A 23,066-nucleotide genomic window follows, 5' to 3' on the forward strand; every position below is an offset into this window, starting at 1 on the left:
AGTAACGCAGGTGCCTGCACGGGACCTTATAAAGTCTGTGAAGTTTAAAGAGCCGCTGCGGATTGTACATTGCCACCTGATGTATCAGTGATCCGTATTGGATCTTCAGCCAGGTGCTGTTGGCTCTTGTGCTGAGTGATGAGCACTGGGATAGGTTTGCAGAAAAGTAAATGCGTCTGCAAAAAATTTTAATGTCTCTTTCTTTAATGAAATCTGTGAGCCGGAACCTTTAAAATACAAAACCATTATTAATAAAACACAAACCTGATGCAGAATTTTTTACAAAAATTGGGACACGTTCTGCATAGATATGATGTATGTCACATGATCTGTATTTGACGCTGCTGGGGAGGTATTTTGTGCAGCACTTGGTACATCGGGGGTGTCATTTTGTGCTGCACTGTGGTATATGATGCTTTTACAGTAGAGCTTAGAGGACAATGTCTGAACACTTGATTTTTTTTTTTTTTTCAAAACTGACTGTATTTACTCAAGTATAAGCAGTTACCTAATTTTACCCGCCAAATATTAGGAAAACTTATTAACTCAAGTACAAGCCTAGGGTAGGAAATGCATTGGTACCAGCCTCCCCTCACTAATAAAATGCCCCAAAACAGCAGCCCCTCAATAAAATAAAAAAACCCCTCACCCTCCGGCCTTCCTCTTCCCTCTCATCTTGTGCATCAGAATGGGCAGAGACTCATCCATGCACCCTGCCCACACACACACACATTGGGACAGATTTACTTACCCGGTCCATTCGCGATCCAGCAGCGCGTTCTCTGAACAGGATTTGGGTCCAGACGGGATTTATGAAGGTAGTTCCTCCGCCGTCTACTAGGTGGCGCTGCTGCGCTGAAAATTATCTGAACGTGCCGGAATACACCGAGCTGGACCAGGTGAAGGTAAGCGCTTCCCAAGCGACACATTTTCGGTTTTTAAATGCGTCGGTTTTTCCGAATACGTCAGGTTTTTGTTCGGCCACACACCCCGATTTCCGTCGCGTGCATGCCAGCGCCAATGCGCCACAATCCGATCGCGTGCGCCAAAAACCCGTGGCAATTCAGGTACAATCGGCGCAAATCGGAAATATTTGGGTAACACGTCGGGATAACGCGAATCGGGCCCTTAGTAAATGACCCCCCATTATGTCAGTGTTTGCAGAGTTCACAGGTTGTATCTTGGCCCAATACCAAGGACAACACAAAGTGCAGGGGATGGGAGTCCTTGCATTAAATAGAACTATATATTGAACGGACGTTCATTGTCCAAACAGCCACATTTGTAATAGTTAATACAGTTCCGGCGCGGCTGCTCTACAGACTGAACGTCCATGCAATATATATTTTGATATAATGCAGGAAAACATTCCTCAAACCAGAACACTTCCACCTTTCACGGACTTCTTTACACACTTTAGCTGTGTTCACACATTGTTCAGAAGTTCAGTCTTTCTCCAGTTGGTCAACAGACAATGTTTCCTATAAGATCCAAATATATTAAACGTGCTTTCTTCACTAAAATGAACTATGGAACACTTCTCAGACCACACAATGTGCTCCACAGCAAAGTTGACCCTTTGATCCTTTATGCCAGTGAGAGGATTTGACATGCCAGAGTGGGCTTACAGTCCTAAACGCCATCAGTGGTTTGATAAAGAAAACATGACACCATACATTTTACAGCGGAGGTGTATGGTATTGCAATGCCACTCAAGTCACTTGAATGGGACAAAGTTGCAATCAGGCCTTGTGCCCAATGGATATGATCACACACACACGATAAGGGGAAGCGGCGTTCAGCAGCAAGGGGTGATCTGTTGGGGGGGGGGCAGGGTACTGGACCCCATGAATCTAATATTTATCACTTCTTAGCATAAAGGATCAATATTTAAATTCCAGAAGTTGCCAGGGAGATAGATTTACTACAGGGAGCGGGAGGGGATTAGGCACAATGCATCCCATTCAAACAACCTGATACTTCTAATAGAGATGTTCTCCGTGAAGTGAACGTGATGTGAAACCTGCAGCATCACAGATGTAAGAGATAATGGGAATTATTCTCACCGTTAATTCGGTTTCCATTAGTCCACCATGACGGCCCCACTTGGAGGATGACCCCTTGACCTCTGTAGGGACAGGAAGCAGAGAAGTTAAATACCCACCCCCTGCATCTACACTCCAGTGACTACCAAATAACTACACCGGCAGCGGATGCAACTCATTTTATTGCATGTTTTAATCACACACAATTAATCCGTAAAGTACAGAATTTTATACATGGGTGGGAAATATATATGGGCCGTCATGGTGGACTAATGGAAACCGAATTAACGGTGAGAATAATTCCCATTTTCCATTGCGTCCCCCATGACGGCCCCACTTGGAGACATAACAAATTATATTTCAGGGAGGGACAACAGCTTGTAGTACTTTTCTACCAAAAGCTAATTCATTCGTGTTTTGCAGGTCTAACCTATAGTGTTTTACGAATGTCAACTGGCTAGACCATGTGGCTGCCCTACAAATTTCATTTATGGAAGCCCCTCTTTTCTCAGCCCATGAGGTTGCCATGGCACGTGTAGAATGTGCTCTAATTGTTTCAGGTATTGACATATTCTGGGCTACGTAAGCATTCTTGATAACAGTCTTGATCCACCTTGCTAGAGTGGATTTTGAAGCTTTTATCCCTCTGTTCTTCCCGCTGAACTGCAGAAGGATGTTTGAGTCTTTTCGCCATGGTTTTGTTGTTTCCAGGTAAAAGAGAAGGATTCTCCTGACATCAAGGGAGTGCCATTCTCTTTCTTTTGTTGTTTTCGGGTTTCGACAAAACGTAGGCAGAATAATTTCCTGGCTTAGATGGAAACTTGAGGAAACCTTTGAAATAAAATTGTTATCAAGTGTTAATGTTACTCTGTCTTCAGATATTTTTAAGTAGGGTTCTTTGATGGACAATGCCTGAATCTCCCCCAAACGTCTGGCCGATGTTATGGCGATAAGAAAGGTCAACTTTAATGTTAATTCTCTAATATTTTTTGAGTCTAAGGGCTCAAATGGAGGACCAGTTAGATAATTTAAGACAATAGATAAATCCCAGTTTGGGACAGCTATTTTAATGGTAGGTTTAAGTCTAGAAGTAGCCTTTATAAACCTCCTTACCCACTGATGCTCTGCCAGAGGATTATCGAAAAATGCACTCAAAGCGGATATCTGGACCTTCAAGGAGCTGGTTTTTAAGCCTTTGTCGAAACCTGCCTGGAGAAAATCCAAAACCTGAGAGATATTAGGAGAGTTCTGGTTAGGAATCTTAGACCCACAAAAAGAAACAAATTTATTCCAAATGCGGGAATAGATAGCATGAGTGATAGGTTTCCGACTTGCCTTTAGGGTCGATATGACTTTGTGAGACAAGCCTTTGCTTCTTAGTAGTTCCCCTTCAGGATCCAAGCTGACAACTGGAGAGCCTGGGGATTGGGGTGCAGTACTGGTCCTTGAAATAATAGGTCTGTACGAGGAGGAAGGTGAACCGGTTCTTCCAGGGCTAGCCTCCTGAGGGATGGAAACCATACCTTCTTTGGCCAGAAGGGTACCACTAGAATTACTTTCCCTCTTTCCTTTTGGATTTTTAGAACCACTTTTGGAATTACTGGAACTGGTGGAAAGGCATACATTAGTGCTGCATTCCAGGGATGTCTGAAGGCATCTAGCTGGTTCATTGGTGTTGAACCGTCTAGCGAAAAGAAAAAGGTTGTCTTTGAATTTGCACGGGTTGCAAACAGATCTATTTCTGGGACTCCCCATTTTTGGGTTAGCTGCTCGAAAACCTCGTTGTTCAGGCACCACTCGCTGTTGTTGATGTGTTTCCTGCTGAGGTAGTCCGCTACCGCATTTTCTTCTCCCTTCAGATGGACTGCGGATAAGGATAACACGTTGTCTTCTGCCCAACTGAAGATTTTCTCCGATAGGAGAAGAAGTTCGGTGTTCCTGGTGCCTCCTTGGTGGCGTAGATAGGCCACTGTGGTGACGTTGTCTGAATATATTTTTACATGGCGAGATTTTAATAGATTTCTGCTGGTTTTTAGAGCCTCCCATACGGCTCTCAATTCTCGGTAATTGGAAGATCGATTTTGAATGGATAGGGGCCATTCCCCTTGGGCAAGGGACCCTTCGATGTTTGCTCCCCATCCAGTCAAACTTGCGTCTGTCTGGATTGATAGCAGAGGCCATGGATGCCAGGTTACGCCTTTCTCCAGATATTCTGGATGTGTCCACCATACTAGAGCGTCCTTGATCTCCGCAGGAATTTCTATTTTCCAGTCTAGATGAGCTGGGTTCTTGTCCCACATGGATAATACCCAATTTTGTAACCTGCGAGTATGTGCTTGACTCCACTGCACTGCTTGGATGCATGCTGTCAGTTGTCCTAACAGCCTCATTACATCTCTTATGGAACAATCGTGTTTCTTCCGGAATAATTCCACATTCTGAACAATTTTTAATTTTTTCTCCTGTGGGAGGAAGGACATTTGGAGTGATGAGTTCAGAGAGACGCCCAAAAATGTAGTGATCCTGCTGGGTTGCAGGTTTGACTTTTTCCAATTTATGATCCAGCCTAGTTGTCGGAGGATGGTAATTGTAAGATCCCTGTGTTGGATTAGTTCCTGTTCGGATCCTGCTACGATCAATAGATCGTCTAAATATGGAACTAGAACTATCTTCCTTGTTCTTAAGAAGGCCACCACTTCGATAATAATTTTTGAAAATGTCCTCGGAGCTGATGATATTCCGAAGGGCAGCGCCTTGTACTGGAAATGGTGTATCCGGCCTTCTGGGTTGAGAACTGCCACCCTGAGGAACTTCTGGGACGTCTTGTATATTGGTACATGATAATAGGCGTCCTGTAGGTCGATTGTACACATGAATGCCCCCAGAGGAATCTGCGTAATGGCTGAACTTACAGTCTCCATTTTGAATTTTCTGTATAGGATATACTGATTCAGACCTTTCAGGTTGCATATCATCCTGAAAGACCCGTTGGGTTTTTTTATTAAGAATAATGGGGAGTAATGACCTTCTCCTATCTGCGAAGCTGGAACAGGGATGATGACATCCAGGTCTAGTAGTTTCTGTATTTCTGTCCACAACTGCAGAGTAAGTTCTGGTGATGGCTGTCTGGTAAGGAAAAATTTTTGGGGAGGAAGAGACGTTATCTCCAGCCTGTAACCGTCTTCTAATAGTGTTAGAATCCAGGGGTTCCGTGTGATATCTGTCCACTGCTGGTAAAACTTTAGGAGTCTTCCCCCCACTCTGGCGTCATTTCCTGAATGATGGGGTGGTGTTGCTGGAGCTGAGGAGGAAGCCCCTTCCTCTGCCTCCTTTTGGGTAACTCCATTTCCCCTGCTTTCCTTTCCCTCTATAAGGGAATTTCTTCTCTTTTGGGTCCCGAAAGGGCTGTTTCTTCTGACCCACTTTTGCTTCAGGAAAGCCTTTTTTCCTATCAGCTGCCTTTGAGGATGGTGTCCAACTCGTGTCCGAAGAGGTATTCTCCTTGAAAAGGAAGGCCACATAATTTGGATTTGGATCTGAAATCTCCTGTCCATTGTCTTAGCCAGAGCGTTCTTCTCGCTGAATTAGAAAGTGCCCCTTCTTTTGCGCTGAATCTTACCCCCTCTGCTGAGGCGTCCGCGACAAAGGCAGCTGCTGACTTTAGTATAGGTGTGGTTTCCAAGAGAATTTCTCTTGGAGTACCATCCTTGATATGATTTTCTAGTTCAGACAACCAGAAAAACAGGGTACGAGACACCGATGTTGTGGCAATATTAGACTTCAGATTCCACATGGCCGATTCCCATGTTTTTTTCAGCAGACTATCTGCTTTCCGGTCCATGGGATCCTTTAGTTGGATAGCATCTTCAAAGGGAAGATCGGTCTTTTTTGCAATTTTTGTTACTGGGATATCCACTTTTGGAAAGGAATTCCAGATTTTCGATTCCTCCTCATCAAAGGATAAACGATTTTTAAACTCTCTTGATAGAGATATTCTGTTTTCTGGATCTCTCCATTCTTCAAGGATTAGATCCTTTAGGGTTTTATTGATTGGAAAGACCCGTCTCTTTTTTGCTTTAAGAATCCCAAAAAGCTCGTCCTGGATCGATTTTGGCTCTTCTATTTCTTCAATCTTAAGCGTGTCTCTCATGGCCTTTAATAGAGGCTCTAGATCTTCTGACATGAACAAGTATCTGGATTCCATTTTAACAGCAGATGTGGATGGAATAGAGTCTAAGTCTATCGAATCCTTAATTGAATCATCAACTGACTCAGCTTCGGACTCAGATTGGTATTCTACCCTTTGCCTTTTTGATAAAGGCTCCTGGGGCAAGAGATTAGCTAAAGATGAAGCTAATGAACATTGCACCTCCCCCTTAATAAAGGTTCTCATTTCGTCCTTAAATGAGGTTTTCTCCTCTTTTAAGAGGCTATGAATACAGTCTTTACAGATGGCTTTCTTATAGTCATTAGATAACTTATTAAAGCACATATTGCATCGGCGGGAGGTGACTTTTCTTTTTGCTGCATCTTTTGGAGGCAAATCCTTCGGATCTCTATGTTTCTCCTTCTCTTTCGGTTCCTACCAACAGAGAAGGAGAACAGTATTACTATTAAATAGTAACATAAATACTTGTGTATGTTAGGATATAACCCACAGTAACACATAGACACCCCGAAACCACTCACAGGAGCTATAGGCGGGGGATCTATAGACACAGCTTCCATGGTGCAGGATTCAATACTGCCAATGGTTATATACAGCACCTATGTATACATACACATATATATAAGCATGTGTCAAAATATGACATATATATACACCTATAAGGTATATGGTACATACTTGCCTTTAGCACACAACCTCGTGAGGTAAGGCAAAAAAGATGGCCCGGTATGTTAATCCCTGCTTAAGGATCATAAACGCTGAGTTTTAAGGATCACAAACGCTGAGTTCTCCTAACGTATTAGACCTCAGATCACTGTGCGTCCCCGCTACATTTAAATCTTACCGCTCCACGCGCCTGTTTCCGGACTCTGCGACAGATTACCTCACTTCCGGTGCGCCACCGGAAGTTGTCACTGGCGGCCGTGTCAGACACGCCGCCGCCATTTTGTTGAAGTCCGGGTGTCGTAAACCTCGCGGGGTCGCGGACAGAGCCGGAACTACCGGCCCAAAAATGCCGACAAGGGAAGGGTCATCTGCACCGATCGCTGTCCTGGACCGGAGGGGTAAGAGGATGATCCCCGCGCCACATATGCTCCCCTCTCACTGTCCCTCTTGGATGGAAGGATCGGAGGAGAGATTTTCTCTACAACCTGCCCTGTGTAGGGACAGGAAGACACTGGAGTGTAGATGCAGGGGGTGGGTATTTAACTTCTCTGCTTCCTGTCCCTACAGAGGTCAAGGGGTCATCCTCCAAGTGGGGCCGTCATGGGGGACGCAATGGAAAACAAGATGATAAGATATTGATCTTGTTCTCCCAGGAAGCAGGTGGGGCCACAAGGCTGTGCCAGGATATTCCAGCTAACACCCAGAGTCAAAAATCTAAAAAAAAAAAGTTACATTTGTTTCAGTACAAAGAAATCTCCTGCCTGATGATTCTGCCGTTATAGGGAAAACATGTGCAGGATCAGTTTTAGACATTGGGGCACTTATCCTTTTGCATGGCTTTTTCTTTTGTGACTTGTTAGGTGCGTGTGCAACTTTTCTTGTGAACCTAACCCTTTCTCCCTTCAGTGTTTGTCGCTGGTGAATTTTCTTTCTATTCTGAGTAAGCACCAGAATCCACATATCCAAACCAAGACTTTAGTTTTTTTTGTGTACAAAAGTAAAAAGGGGATGTTTCATAATTCCAACCCCCCCCCCCCCCCACACCATGGATTAGTAACACCCATAGGAAAGTGTCCGTGGAAACCACTACTAAACCACTGACGTGAAAAACAACGCAATGTGAAAGAGCCCAAACTTCAGACTGCATCCCGAAACATGCACACATCCCAATTTTATATAATTTCTCTAATAGGGCACGTCCACCCCGGTCCAAAGGAAAAAAAAATAATTCAAACAGGAATATACAAGCCACAAATGCAACCAAAACCACACAATATTCCCCAGAATTACGGTATATAGATTACAGAGCAATAAATACTGATCCCTGAGCATAAACAAATCCCAGAATGTAGGAAAGACCCTAAAATACAGGAGACCAAAATACATACCATAAATTAGGAACCAGATCACTGACATAACCCTAGGTATAGACCCCAGAAATATACATGCCCAAACCCACTGTAAGAGCCCCCCCCAGTTACAGAATTTAGACAAGATCTTCTATATCCCTTCAGCCCTAACCCTGCACTGATGCGTCACAATAGAAATAGCAGCTCAAGGCTTTGATTCTAGTCTGAACTTCTTCACGCAAGATATCAGTATATACTGCGCTTTAGGTGGTTACCTTATGGTTCTGGCGCGCCATCTAGTGGTCAAGAGGAAGTGAGATTTTGGGGGAGAATATAGACAAAACTATCTCAGAACAGTGAGCTTTTTTACCCCCAGCTACTTCATTCAACTTTCGTCTAATGACCTGCCTATGAATAGCAGGTAACATGTGGAGACCTTTACCTCTAATACCAAGGTCACTTGATGATTTAGTCTAATGTTCTATGTGTGTAGGGGTCACCTTTGAGACCAGTGAATAAAGAGTTCAGAAAATCCATCATGATAACACTGGGGACACTTACTCCTAGATGCAGGAACCGTGAGTGTGGAATTCATAGATATCCATGGCCCATTTCCTTCTAAAATCAACTTTTAAAATGATGCCAAAGAGTCTGCACGGCTCCTGTGAAGTGTTACCAGACCCCCTCCATGCTCCAAGATCAGAATGAGTCTCCCCCTCCCTGTGTAATTAGCAGCAGAAAGGGAAGGGGTAGGGTAACTGCTCTGCTCATTATAACAGCACAGAGGAACTCCAGAAACAATGTGAAGCTACAGCATGGAGGGGCTCTGGTAAACACTTTGCATAATTTTAAAAGTTGATTTTGGGAAGAAGGAGGCCATAGGTAACAAACAGAAGATTACCAGTGTCACGGTGCCTGTAACCGAGTAGTGTCCATGGTTTTTACTTCATTTTGATAGTCATTTCCATTAAGGTGGTGTCTATTGCAGGAGTCACACACAAGGGGGTTTCTATCCTGCCATCTACTTCACAAGCAGATCCTACCCTAGAGCAAGGCTTCTGAAATTCAATAACACTATAATGTTCTCCTTTATCAGATGTAAGTGGATTTCTGCCTCCATCTCTTGTCCATTACTCAGAGCGATAAGCAAAAACTCCAGACAAATTCCTTGTCTCCCAGCGCAGAGAAGGCACCAGATAAAACATTTACTTGCAAAAGAACTTTCAAAAAGGTCATCATTGATTTAATGTTTTTTTGTAAAGATGTCCATGTATAAAATGTATTTACAAAAATACATAAAACCATAAAATAAAAAAAAAGCCCAATTTAAAATCCATTAAAAGTCAAGGCTGAAGAACCGCTGTTGGAGAACAAGGCCCAGAGTAGGTCTGATGACGGCGGATCCTCCTTGTCCCCCTGCGGATTATCCAGGGAGTTACTGGAGAAGCCAAAAAACTCTGACTGGACGTCGCTGCTCTGAAATATACATTCAAGTAGGTTTTTGGATAAGTCCACGCGACAGTCTTTTAGGGGGACCGAAACCTTACAAGGAGATTTAGAGGGAGGCTCCTCCTGACCTCTTGCCTTGCGTTCCGGTGGTTTGACTTTTCGGTGTGGTTTGCTGGGGGACGAGCTGTGAGGTAAGCGACTTAACGCATCAGACTGCATCAAAGGGGAACTCTGTTCCAAATCCCTGCAGGTTTCAACTTTTACCAGTGGTGGTGCCGCAGACGCATCATCGGCCTCCATTACAGGTTCATCCAGCTTTAGTCTTTTACCAGGGCAGCAGTTTTCGGGCTCAGATACACAGTTTTGAGCAGCTATAGATAGATCCGTGTCCAGTAAGGGTTTAGAGGGATCCAAGTCTTTTTGGGTGCAGTCGGTGTGCACCAAGGATATAGTCACAGGTTCCACTGGTTGGGTGGGGGACACGTTCTCATGAGAGGGTGTAATTGCCTGAGAACTGGGCGCTTTGGAGAAGGAGTCAGTCACGCAGGTGATGCTACATATAGATTGTGGGGGGCAGGGGATGGTAAAGATGGGTTCAGAGTGACAGACCAGGGCACAGGCAGCATCCTGCAGGGTTGTAGACTCTGCCCCTTGTGTAACACCAGGCTCCAGGTTATTCACAGGGTTGAGTTTGGGGGAAATGTGGTTATTCTGCTGTGGTAACACCTTGTCTTGTTTGTTGAGGTGTCCAACTGGAATGTATAATCCAGGCCTAGATAGGAATAAAAAAAAAAATAAAATAAAAATAGGAAATTAAAACCAATTATAATAATTCACAAGATTTTTAGACAATAGAATAAAACTGAACAAAAAAAGAAAAAATGGCATTTTAGTACATGATGTGAACATATGCAACCCCCTTGTTCATGGAATCCACCCTTATTGTGAGCCAAATCCAGGAATGGTGGAACACCGAACAGTTGCAAGTCTTCTCAGCGACTATACAGAGGTCAGGTATAATGGAAGGAATTGCTCCGGTTCTGTGTACTTGGCCACTCCTGGAGTTGGTTCACAAAACCAGAAGACTTAACAGAGATGCAAATTAGGCATTGAAATCCTTTCAATTCTGTGCATTAGTCGAAAGAAGGTGACATGATCTAGGCCTCACAAGTCTTCTGCAAGAAGACCAAACAAAGTTTATTACAATCTTTCCAGAAATAGTATTTTGAAGCACAGAAAGTCACATTATGAAGTGATTTACCAAGTTACCTTTGTGACTCTTGTTTAACTTTTGACCAGTCCACAAAGTCAAACTCAAAAGTTGTGATTATATCATCCACGTCTTGATAATACGGGCCCTGAGCGTAGTTCTTGTGCGTCTGACTCTGAAGGTGCTGCAATATAGAGAGAGAGAGGAAAAAAAAAAAAAAAAAAAGTGTGTTCTTACACAAAATTTTTTTAGATGACAAAGAAGCCTTTGAGGAGAACTAACCAAACCAAAAAGTGTTCTACCCTGGGAAGATCTTCATGAAGGCAGCCAGTATGCAGAATGTACATCACCACTAATACGGTAAGACTTTATGAAGTTTATAGGTGACCCTTTCATATGGGTTTACATTACAGGCTGTTATGTACAAAATAAGTTTATCTTGAGAACAAACCTGTATGCAAGTCAAAACTATATATTTTATAATTGTAGTTCCCGAAAAAAGAAAATTATGCCCAGTGACAATTAGAGTTACAAAATTATTTGATGTAATGGGACCAAGGATTATCCATAAAGCTTTATTACAGACACCTTACAGCTGATCATTGCAGCCTGGGACTATAGTAAAGCATTGAGAGACTTCAGAGGTCACAGTGAGTCCATCTTTAACTAGGGGGGGGGGGGGGGGTGGTCGCCTGTAAGTCAGGGTCCACTTTTATATATAGTTTGGATCATTTCTATTTAGATACTTCATATAAATTAAAAAAAAATAAAAATCAAAAAGGTAGACAGGAGAGATGGCATCTTTCAAACCATCCTATGGTCGCCTGGCCTTAACTCAGAAAAACATACAGCCACGCACTGGAGGGGTGAGCACTGCTCACAACACTCCCATAGGGAGGCCTGATGGCTGGCTGTGCACAGTACGGTGACACGAGTCATTTGCAGCCAGATATAGGTCGCCACAATGGCAGTGTGAGAAAGGGCCCAAAACTGCAACGACAGCTAAAAGAACATTTAATTATCCTTATAAAGGGTTTGTCTCCAGTTTACAAGTTATTCCCTATCCACAAGACTCCCCATGATCCAGAGAACATGGATACTATTCTTGCTAATAGTTGTAGCGGCAGGATGAGCAAGCAGCCTGCCACTCCATTCACTGTCCATGTCCTATTAATAACTCAGGACAACCACTTTACACTTCCAGCGCTCTCCCCTGCTAGTGCAGCCCCCTAACCACTTGGTACGCACACGGGACTGAAACCATCAGAGCCAACAGCAGGGGGCAATGAAATAAATGTGCCACTTTATGATGAGGCACCAAGCCCACCGCTGAATCATTTAACCCCTCTGCAATATGTAGAATACGCATTGTATAGATAATTGCCCTTCAACACAAAGTACTGTCACGGAGAGACCTTGCCACCGTCAAAATACCCATGTTACGATGCGTCAGAAGGTACTTACAGCTTCCAGATCATCATATTTCTGGAGGCAGCATTCACAGTATCCACGCTTTTTCTGCTCCTTAAGTTTATTATTCCCCTCTTCTTGCCCATGCCAAGTTTTATTGAGTCTGATGGTAAAACAAAGGAAAAAAAATAAATCAATATTTCAAACTGTTCAATACATTTCATAAATGATGGCCACCAACATGCAAATGCATAGCCCTCTCCTAGACACTGAGTAGTCAATGTATAACTGTACTGCTCTCACAAGCCCAGACTACTCGTGTATCATGTATAGTGCCATGCGCAAGTATTCGTCGGTCTTAAACTTTTCTACCTATTGCCACATTTCAGGTTTCAGACAAAGATATAAAATTGTTGATTCTTCTCCAAAAAAAAAAAAAATTTACAATCTCCTATTGAGGGGCTGAGCCTTCTTCAGACCCGAATCTCATTGAAAATCTGTAGGAGCAGTTGAGTTGCTGTGAGGAGAGGGTTGCACCCAGCGTCGGCTGTTTTAATTGTATGATTGCGGAGATCACCATTGTAGCTGCTACACAATTGCCCTACTTTCATGACATCACTGTAGAAATTTTTACAGTTACATTACCCCCACCTACATGGCAGAGGAATACTGTCCTGTACAGAACAATACATTGCGCTGATCACAATGGACCAACATGTTGCCCATGTGCATCTACCCCGCCCCCCCCAAAGTATTATAGCGAATGGCCATTGCTGCAATGACCCACAACCCTTTTGCTCAGCCAACAGGCGTACCGACAAACATCCCCTTCTAATTAGGGAACACGCAATTTATACATTATATAGATATACCTACAAAGCATAACAATAGTCTGTTGATAGTGTATGGCCAAAGGAAAAAAAAAAAATTTCAGTATAGAGTTGAATGTAATGTAAGAACTCACCTTCGCTTGACCACAATTTTTATCTTTTTACGAGCAGCAGCAGCAACAGGTGCAGGAGAACAACTAGCAGCAGGAGGAGCAGCAGCAGCAGGAGTAGAAGGAAGAGGAGCCCCAACAGCAAGACGGGAACCAGCAGGGACAGGAGAAGGAAGAGGAGCCCCAACAGCAAGACGGGAACCAGCAGGGACAGGAGAAGGAAGAGGAGCCCCAACAGCAAGACGGGAACCAGCAGGGACAGGAGAAGGAAGAGGAGCCCCAACAGCAAGACGGGAACCAGCAGGGACAGGAGAAGGAAGAGGAGCCCCAACAGCAAGACGGGAACCAGCAGGGACAGGAGAAGGAAGAGGAGCCCCAACAGCAAAACGGGGAGTAGCAGGGACAGGAGAAGGAAGAGGAGCCCCAACAGCAAAACGGGGAGTAGCAGGGACAGGAGAAGGAAGAGGACCCCCAACAGCAAGACGGGGAGTAGCAGGGACAGGAGAAGGAAGAGGACCCCCAACAGCAAAACGGGGAGTAGCAAGGACTGGAGAAGGAAGAGGACCCCCAACAGCAAAACGGGAACCAGCAGGGACTGGAGAAGGAAGAGGACCACCAACAGCAAGATGGGAACCAGCAAGGACTGGAGAAGGAAGAGGACCACCAACAGCAAGACGAGAAACAGGGACAGGAGAAAGAAGAGGACCACCTACAGCAAGACTAGAAGGAACAGGAGAAGGAAGAGGACCACCTACAGCAAGAGAAGCAACAGGAGAGGGAGGAGAAGGAAGAGGAAAATCCAGGGGAACAGGAGAAGGAAGTGGACAATTAACAGCAAAATCAGGAGCAGGTTTCTCCACAGGTTTGCAGACAGTAGACTGGAAGGACCGCAACAACGGTGACATCAGGTAGAGCGGTCTGTACAAGCTGAAAAAGATTAGCATTTTCAATAACAACTGACATATGCATTTTAGATAAGTTTTTAAAACTATGGCGAAAATATAGCAAGAGGGAGACAGGGCTGTGAAGTCAAGGTCAAGTATTGTGGCAATTTCAACTGGATGTGCAAAGTTAAAGATAGTATTACATGTTCACTTCTATGTGTCCAGTCTGCTGCCTTTTAGCCATAGAGTTACATAGCAGAATAATAATAAAAAAACAAAAACACAACACACAATTCATATTTTAGCCGATTACATTAGCAACGTTCTAGTAAACTGTCAGTAAATGTCATATCTAGAATTCTCTTATAAGAAATCTCTATAGTCAAGTTTAGAGGCTGTTTAAGGGGTCATTTCAGAAGCCACATTCTGTGATTCTTATGTAACCAAATATAGTGTAGACTAAGGTTCCACTGCCCTGTAGCCTGCAAACTTAAATTTGCTAAATATAACTGCTTATTTTCATATGTCTTGAATTTTTTTTAATATAGGAAATCACTTGAGATTTCACATAAAAGGACTATGGAATATTTCAGCTCTACTTAAAGGACATCATCTACTACCAGGATGAAATACTGTATGCAAAGGAGTCTGAAGGGTTGAGCACAATATGGAGCATGTTGCCCTTCAGGCCCTTTTGCATACAGTTTGTGGGGTTTTCCCACAAATTCAAGGCCCTAACTTGCTGATCACTGTTTGTCTCAGTGACGAGACCCGCCACATATCACGAAAACGAGGGATCCAATGGGGTCCCAAGTACCGCAAATCGGACCCCTCAGTGCTCCATGAGAGTAATGGAGCAAATGGCCGTGAATGACTGTTCTGCTCCATTCATCTCAATAGAGATCACGGAGACCCCCACGAATCAGCAAGTTAGGCCTTATCCTGTGGATAGGGCCCAACTTGAGTTTGTGGGAAAACCCCATTAATGTGTATTGCTGAACCAGAAACACCATGACCACCAAAATTGATCCTACTGATGGACCACATGCTAGATCAGGTTACTGTGCAGTTTGGCGTCTATGTGACCAAAGAATAAATACCTTACAAAAATTTCTGCCATCAAATATAGAAACAAAGCAGAGAGGACAAAAGCTTCAGACACTTATAATCTTTCAGATTGCAGGACAACAAGAAAGAACACGCACCAGCTGTTATCTTCCACCTTGAGAAATGGACTTTTCAATTTTTGTGCTAGAAGAGAAAGAAGGCTATTTAGTCACAGCCCAAAAGTTGACACATCAGATAAAGTAAAAAAAAAAAAATGATTTAAATAATCACTGACCTCGTGGTCTCCGTGGACCTGAACGTCTTCCCTACAAAACAGAATTTTCAGATATAAATGTTACTTAGAATGAACAGTCTATCCCTACACATACTTTCCCCCTATTCGTGGTGGCCTTTTGCCTCACCCATTTATGATAAATAATTATCACATTATAGAGGTGAGGCATTGGGAGTACACACCAATACTATGCAACCACCAATGAGAATTTATATTGAACACCGCCCTTGTGCACCGAACCTGGCACAATAACCCCTGGAATAGAGAAGGGTGCAAACAGCCCTTTAACGGGGTGAAGAAACTCCTTTTAATATCCTTGTCCGCAATTAATATGAGGATAGTAAAGTAAGAAAAATAAATGCAAACAATGCACTTACCACTGGTTTGTTCAAAGCATCTGCTTGTTTTGCTTTGTAGTATCTCCTCTTGGATTCTATAATGACTCTCGCATCTGAAAAAGCAGATACAGGTTTGTCCAAATGAAATCAAACTCAGAAGCTTAATGTATCGTCTCATCAAATGTCAACTCTGTGCAAGTAACAGGACAATACAATGAGAAGGAGGCTAGAACCGTGCTCAAAGGGTATCCTAGGGCGCACTAGGAACGGTCCCATTCCAAAGCCACAGGTAGATGAAGTATTGGTTGATTAAAGATTGCACTAAATACAAGAACGGGGGAGAGGGGGGGGGGGGGCAAGGTGGCTCTGTCTAAACAGGGAACATAGGATCACCTCAGTGATCAGATACTCAGAGAACCAAGCATTCATGCAAATGTACCCACCTCAAACTAAAGGCTTCATTAAAAACAAAAGAAGAAGTGTCCATTATTAGAATACTATAGAAACCAGTCACTATCTGTATTTGGAAAATGTGTGGTGACTGGTTCCCTTTAAGGCCTATGGGATCAGTCAATATATTAGGACTACTACATTAACCCGTACACATGTACAGAGAGGGAAGCTTTATCGCACACCATCATAGTGTTCCATTGTGGGTGGATGAACCAGAGCGATTACAGCATCATAACAGCAGATAAGGATAAGCCTTTCATGACCTTGAATAATTGTACCAATGTAAATGTAACTTTATATTGACATAAGGTGTTGCAGAACAAACACTGGGTACAATTACTCATGAATGCGTCCGGCTCACCAGGGATGGTTCACGTCACAACTATTGGTTGTGAAAAATTTCACTTAAAATCATATCTTTCTTACCGTCCAAGTGTAAAATCTGTACTCCCCAGTTTAGCGCATTGGCCAATATGCTGTTTTTCTGAAAAATTTCCTGCAATTACAGAAAACATTGTATTGCTAAATACATTTTTCACAATCCTTCTGCTACCATCACCACACACAAATGGTATGGTTACAGATATACAGGGCCAATACACAGGACTGGCTAAATTTGTGTGGTCAAAATTGTAGGTAGACCTTTTTCATGGTGCCTTTGAAAAGTGAAAAAAAAAAAAAAAAAAAAAAAAAAGCTTTCAAGAACAGCACCACATCTGACCAAGGTTACTGACTGCACTGCAGCTCAGCTGTAAAGAAATGGGGCCTAGTTGCAATACCACACACTACCCATTGTCAGGAGAGGGGCTGTATTTTTTTTTTTTATATACAGGCGGTCCCCTACTTAAGAACACCCAACTTACAGACGACCCCTAGTTACATACGGACCTCTGGATGTTGGTAACTTACTGTACTTTAGCCCTATGCTACAATAATCACCTATAACAGTTATCACAGGTGTCTGTAATGAAGCTTTAGTATTAATCCTGGTTCTAATGACAACCCAACATTTTTAAAATCCAATTGTCACAGAGACCAAAAAAGTTCTGACTGGGGTTACAATTATAAAATATACAGTTCCGACTTACATACAAATTCAACTTAAGAACAAACCTATCTTGTATGTAACCCGGGGACTGCCTGTATTTAAAAGCAGCCATGTTTTTCACCGGCTGCAGTGCTGGGTTAAAGACGCTTTGTTACGAGCAAAGGGTCACTTACTTGTTCTTTTATCACTTTTTTAAGCAATGATTTCCCTCTGCTTACATCGTCCTGTAAATAGAACAAATAGAGACATTTATGAGAAGTGACACTATTGGGTTATCTATATACAGAAACAAAAGTATAGCAATGGACTGTGCAGTTCACACCTAGTCTATAGTCCAGTGCAGTGACAGATGACTCTGCTGACCATCACCAAGACAGAGGGGGGCAGAATCAATTTCAATCTAAATCGAAGTCCCTTTCAAATAACCATAAGAGCACCAAAATAAGGTCCTTGTAACAAATGTGTTCCGTAGCTTAAAGGGGTTTTTTATCTTCAGAAGTTTATTGTTTGTGAAATGAATAGTTCTAAAGTTTTCCAATACTGTATATATTTCAGTTTTCTAGATCTCCGCTTGCTGTCATTCTATAGGACGCTTCATTGTTTACTTCCTTTGAAAAGAAATGTTCCTAACCATGTGATGACACAGGGGCATGGTTTGTTATATTACATAGTATTCAGCACAGTTAACCAGAATTATCAAGCCATGCACCTGTCTAAAATCACATGACCAGGGATATGAGCAGTGCACCCGTGTGACATGACATGACCAGGTACAGGGATGTAACGAGCCATGCAGCTGTGTCACAGCAGGTGACCAGGGAGCAGCGTTTATTCACTGGAAGTAATAAAAAATTACTTGCAGCAAACACCCACTTGTAACACCCCTGATTGTTCCTAGCACAGATCGCAGGTGTTAACCCTTAGATTGCTGCCAGAGGATGCCGCCATGATGCCTTGGATCGTCGCTCCTTGTGACGTCAGGGAGTGGCGATCTGTTGTAATGACAGTCTCGGGTCATACAAGGACAAGGGGTCAGGATCAGACAACCTAGAGTTAAAGTACCCTAGGGGGTCTGAAAATTAGTTAAAAAATCTACCCCCTTTCCCTAGAACTGATATATATTATATCATGTCATTTATTGCTGTGTCACAAAATGTCCAATGTATCAAAATATAATATTATTCCCAGCGTTTACCCTGTAACCATAAATGAGATTTAAAAAAAAAAAAAATAAAACCACACACAGCTACATACACTAAAGCATGAAAAACATGGTAATATGAAGTTTTTATTTATACTGGAATTTTAATTTTTGTAAATCTATATAAATTTGGTTTCCCCGTGATCGCGCTGTGAAAGCCGTAAAATTCCAGCCCACAAGAAATGCAAATGCATTTTCCTACTAATTTCACTGCATTTGGAATTGTTTTTCCGCTGCCCAGTACGCAACATGGATTAAATAATCGCTGAAGTGCAAATTTGTTAGGCAGAAAACAAGCCTCCAACTTTACTGATGGGAAGGTCTCCATTAGAGCCACACAGGATGGCCAAAAAACCACAGGCACCACACAGACCATACACCTTGGCCTGAACACGTTTCATAGATCTTGTTAGCAGGATGTGTAAATGACCCAAGACAAATCACCTTCTCTGGTTTCTTACTGGTGGCCCCATCCTTGCCGTCTCCTTTACGAGCGCTCGGTCTGCTGGACCCACTCCCTGTGGGATGCTCAGGACTGGGCATGGGAAAGGGATATTTGATATTTGATGCACACTTTGCTTCCTTCTTATTGGTGACCAGATAAGTTATTTCTTTACTGAGAAACCCTTCGACAGTCTGAAATACAAAGAAAAACAAAGGCAATGAAGAATTGAACGTGCACCGTCGGTATCCCAGTTTTCCCAGCACCCGGAGGACCTGGCACCCTTTCCCCAACACTGCAGATAGTAGGTAAAGGTCTTTGGGGCAACAACCCTGTATTCAGTACGAGCACATGAGTGGAACAAACTTACCCCTCCCAATTCCTTTATTTCTCTTTCCAGTTTCCCAGCCACCAGTCTGGAGGTGATGTCCAGATAAAACACTTGGCCAGTAAAAGGCTTCTGCACTTGTCCTTTGTCTGGAAGTTTTTTCGTTGCCGCCTGGCCAGATTTCATTTTCACTCCTCTCCCTTGTATTACGCCCTCTGTGCAACGCAGAAAAGACAAACATTATCAAACTTACATCCTTACTAGCAAAGGAGATGTAAAGCTTACAAGACCTTCCATTAAGCTTTACATATAATGGGGGACATCAGAGGTGTGAGATAAAACTGTTCTAGGTGCCCATGGAAACCAATCGGAGCTCAGATTTCATTTTATAAGCAGCTGTGGGAAATTGAAAGCTGAGCTCCAATTGGTTGCCATGAGCAACTACAACAGTTTTGCTCTCAGGCAATTCTGATAAATCTCCCGTGTATCAGTAGACTAGTGTATACAGGAGGAGGTCCGCTCATTATATAATCATCATAAATTATTTAAATTTTCCTCTTTGCAGGTTATATTATTAACTCATTTGTGCCTGAGCTGGTGATGGAGACTAACTGCTATAATGTCTCCCATAGACTGCACAACGGGAGCATAGGCTTCTGCCTTACTCTCAGTAGTAGCAGAAGCCGGGTCATATGGGATGTTATAGAGAAGATCTTTATAATGGTAGAGAATAAACCCCTGGGGCAATAAAGAAACATTAGCTCCAACAGCCCAAGCCTTCACTTTATTAGACCTCCTGCTCATTCCTTCTCCCTCCCCTTTTGATAGTCTCTAATCTAATGCCACCAAAAGATGGTTCATCTTGCTCTCGTAACACATTCCACAGTGACTAGAAAAACTAGCATCAAAACCCATCATGATAAACCTGGGACATTACTCATAGAACCAGGCACCGTAACTGAGATCTTATATTTGTTGTCCTTCTAAAATTGGCATAATTGAAAAAGTTACTGGTGGCAACAGTTACTGTAGCTCCAAAGGCCGTTACACTGTGCAAGGTTACAGCAGGGAGAGACAGTAACAGCCTGTGAAGGTACAGCGCAGAAGGGCTCACGCCACTGGTCCTTCAGTCTTAACATATTTGTCATACGTGGCCTCCTTCCTTCTAAAAATCAATTTTTTTTATAATTTTGTTAAGACTGAAGGACCACTGGTGTGTTACCTAAGCCCATCTGCGCCATAGCTTCACAGACTGTTACGGTGTCTCCATGCTCTAATCTCACACAGTGCTAAGGGGAAGTCCTCCTGCACAGACTAACATCCTATGAAGTTACAGTAACCCTTACCCACCAGTGGCCCTTTAGGCTCATTGGCATCATTGAAAAACTTGATTTTCAAAGAATAACAAATACAAGATTCCGAGTGTCCCAGCCTGGATCTATGAGCAAGTGTCCCTGGTTTATCAGGATGGATTGTGATGCTAGAGTTCATTTAAAAAATTAAAGTAGTTGAAAGGGAGCACACACACACTTCATCCTGGCGCCGTCCTCCGCTAGGCTTGAAACTTAGAATTAGCAGCCTGAAGTGCAGGATATCTTGTCCCTGAGCTCCGGGCTGCTAATTATAAGTTACTTTTCTACGTGACCCCGGAGTGTCAAGACTAACGGAGGACAGCGCCGGGATCGACGTCAAGAGGAGCGGAGGAGAGTATTTTTTCTTTTTTGTAGCTCTTCCAGTCACCTCCACAGCCATGTGCATGAGCGCATAGAAACACATGAGGCCGTGTGCCAGCTGTGGTAACAAGGGATAGTACACGGCCCAAAACATGCAGGAAGCGTCAGACCTATATACGTGGAATGGACCCGCTGTCTTGAGGTCCTTGGGTCCTACAACAACTAAACCACAATGCACTGACCCTCTTAGCCTGTAAAGTCCTTGCAAGCAGGACCCTCACTCCTAACTACTACTCTGTAACAGGCGCTACAGAATATGATGGCGCTATATAAAGATTACTATTATTATTATACTCACTACTCCGCGGCATCTTGGCTTCAGGGTTCACAGCATTCACTCTGTGCAGTGCAGGAGGAGGAAGCTACAAGAGGGAAGGGAATCTGTTAGAGGTAAATCCTACATCATATTATTCAGTATTTCTGTTATACACAGCACTCGGGTCTCCCAGGCTCATACAGGACCTTGTAGCCTCCTCCAAGACACTCAGGGTCCAGGTATTACACCTGTATTTCTCAGGGCAAATACAATATTCAGAATGGCCACACAGCAGACACCAGCCATACAGAGGGTCACCATCCTGTCATGACCCCCTGGTCTTCCCAGGCCTTGATATTGCTGTCCTGGTGATCCCTGTCTGGATCCCTACCCTGTACATTAGATTTCACACTGCCCCTTATGTCATCTATCACACCTCCTTATTGAGAGATATCAAGGAACAGCAAATACACTGCAAGAGGATCACCTACAACACAAAATATACAAAAAAGATGGCCGCCTCCATTAAGAAACAGCACCACACTGGTTTGGTGGTTATATTTAGTACTGCAACTGCACTGAAGGTGCAATACCACCTGCAGCCTCCAGACTAGTGTGGCGCTGTTACTAGAAAGACAGTATTTCATCACCTTGGACAATCCCTTCAAGGCACTAGCTCCTATGCTTTCCTATGGGGCAGGAGGAGTGAATAGTCACAGCCCTACACGTAGACGAGATACAACTACAACTCCCAGCAGATTCTTATGTGTTATGAAAGTGACGTATGAGCAGCAGGTGCCCGGGGAGGCCCTGACATAGCCGCAGCCCTTTCCCTATCCCCGGGGAGGCTCTTGCACTCACCGGGCGGCCACTGTGTCCCTCCGCCAGGCGGCTCTCCGGTGTCCCGGCAGGTTCAGGCCTCTGCGCCACTTCTGTCATTACCCGGTGACGCCGGGATTTGATTTCTACGCCGATTTCCCGCCTCTCCCCTAGACCCCGCCCACTCAGGATGAGTAAACCTAGCGCCGAGTGATCGAGCAGCAGATTCGACACTTGTTATATCATCTTTCCCCCTGAGCTGAGGGGAAAATAGAATAAAAATAGTAAAACACACAAAATAAATACATTTGTATAATATATATAAATATTTGATGACATGGGCTCATGTCACTGTCTTGACAGAATTTGCGCCCATAATACAGATGAATTACTGTTGTCTGCGGCCTGACTACGATTGATTATTTGCAATAATTATGATAAAAAATATATACATACATTTGTATGTATATTAATTATATTTATTTGATCTGCTAATATTCATTCGACAGACAACAATAATGCATCTGTATTATGTGCAAATCCTGTCAGGTACAACATGGGTCATACGACCAAAAGTACCAGAGACCCAAGTACCAAGGACAGCACAGAATTTGTGTCACGTGTATTGTTCTGGTTACGTTTTTCCAATACGTTTTTGATTCATATCTTAGACGCAGCATTTCTGCTTCAATTGGTTTCTTGATTTTAGTGTGACCAAACTTTTGTGTTTTGTCCATTGTGTTGTCTAACGTCCGGTTATGTGAGGTGCGTTTTTCATTGCGTTTGTGTGGTTGCGCTTTTTGAAAACCATTTGTGGTGTCTGTAGTCTGCGTTGTGACAAAAAGCCTATTTTTTATCTTTGTTAATTTTAATTCCTTCAGTAGACAATCCTTAATCGCATGTGTTTTTCGGAAACTCATATGCGATCGGGCCAAGGCCCGCTCCCTGCGTGCTAGCGTCGCACTATAAACGCAACACTAGCGGA

General features: G+C 43.3%; 1 protein-coding gene across 1 annotated transcript; it reads right to left on the minus strand.

Annotated features, from left to right (window-relative positions):
- Positions 1 to 9,446: 9,446 nt before the first annotated feature.
- DBF4 (DBF4-CDC7 kinase regulatory subunit) lies at positions 9,447 to 22,276 on the minus strand. Its single transcript, XM_072154246.1, has 13 exons — positions 22,124 to 22,276; positions 21,305 to 21,368; positions 19,316 to 19,488; positions 18,948 to 19,139; positions 17,476 to 17,526; positions 16,681 to 16,750; positions 15,841 to 15,914; positions 15,464 to 15,494; positions 15,327 to 15,372; positions 13,262 to 14,164; positions 12,352 to 12,460; positions 10,947 to 11,071; positions 9,447 to 10,449 (listed from the first exon to the last, which is right to left on the minus strand). Exons 1-13 carry the CDS (start codon positions 22,199 to 22,201, stop codon positions 9,555 to 9,557), a joined length of 2,811 nt encoding a protein of 936 aa, XP_072010347.1. The 5' UTR covers positions 22,202 to 22,276; the 3' UTR covers positions 9,447 to 9,554.
- Positions 22,277 to 23,066: the final 790 nt, after the last annotated feature.

This window comes from Engystomops pustulosus, chromosome 5 (assembly GCF_040894005.1).
Source record: "Engystomops pustulosus chromosome 5, aEngPut4.maternal, whole genome shotgun sequence".
NCBI lineage: Eukaryota > Metazoa > Chordata > Amphibia > Anura > Leptodactylidae > Engystomops > Engystomops pustulosus.

Excerpts from the sequence above, each read along its gene's own strand:
- DBF4 (XM_072154246.1), bottom strand. The coding sequence starts at position 22,201 with ATGACAGAAGTGGCGCAGAGGCCTGAACCTGCCGGGACACCGGAGAGC. Across the intron at positions 21,369-22,123 it reads AGGGACACAGTGGCCGCCCG|CTTCCTCCTCCTGCACTGCA; the intron begins GTGAGTGCAAGA and ends TCCCTCTTGTAG. Across the intron at positions 19,489-21,304 it reads AGCCAAGATGCCGCGGAGTA|AGGGCGTAATACAAGGGAGA; the intron begins GTGAGTATAATA and ends TGCGTTGCACAG.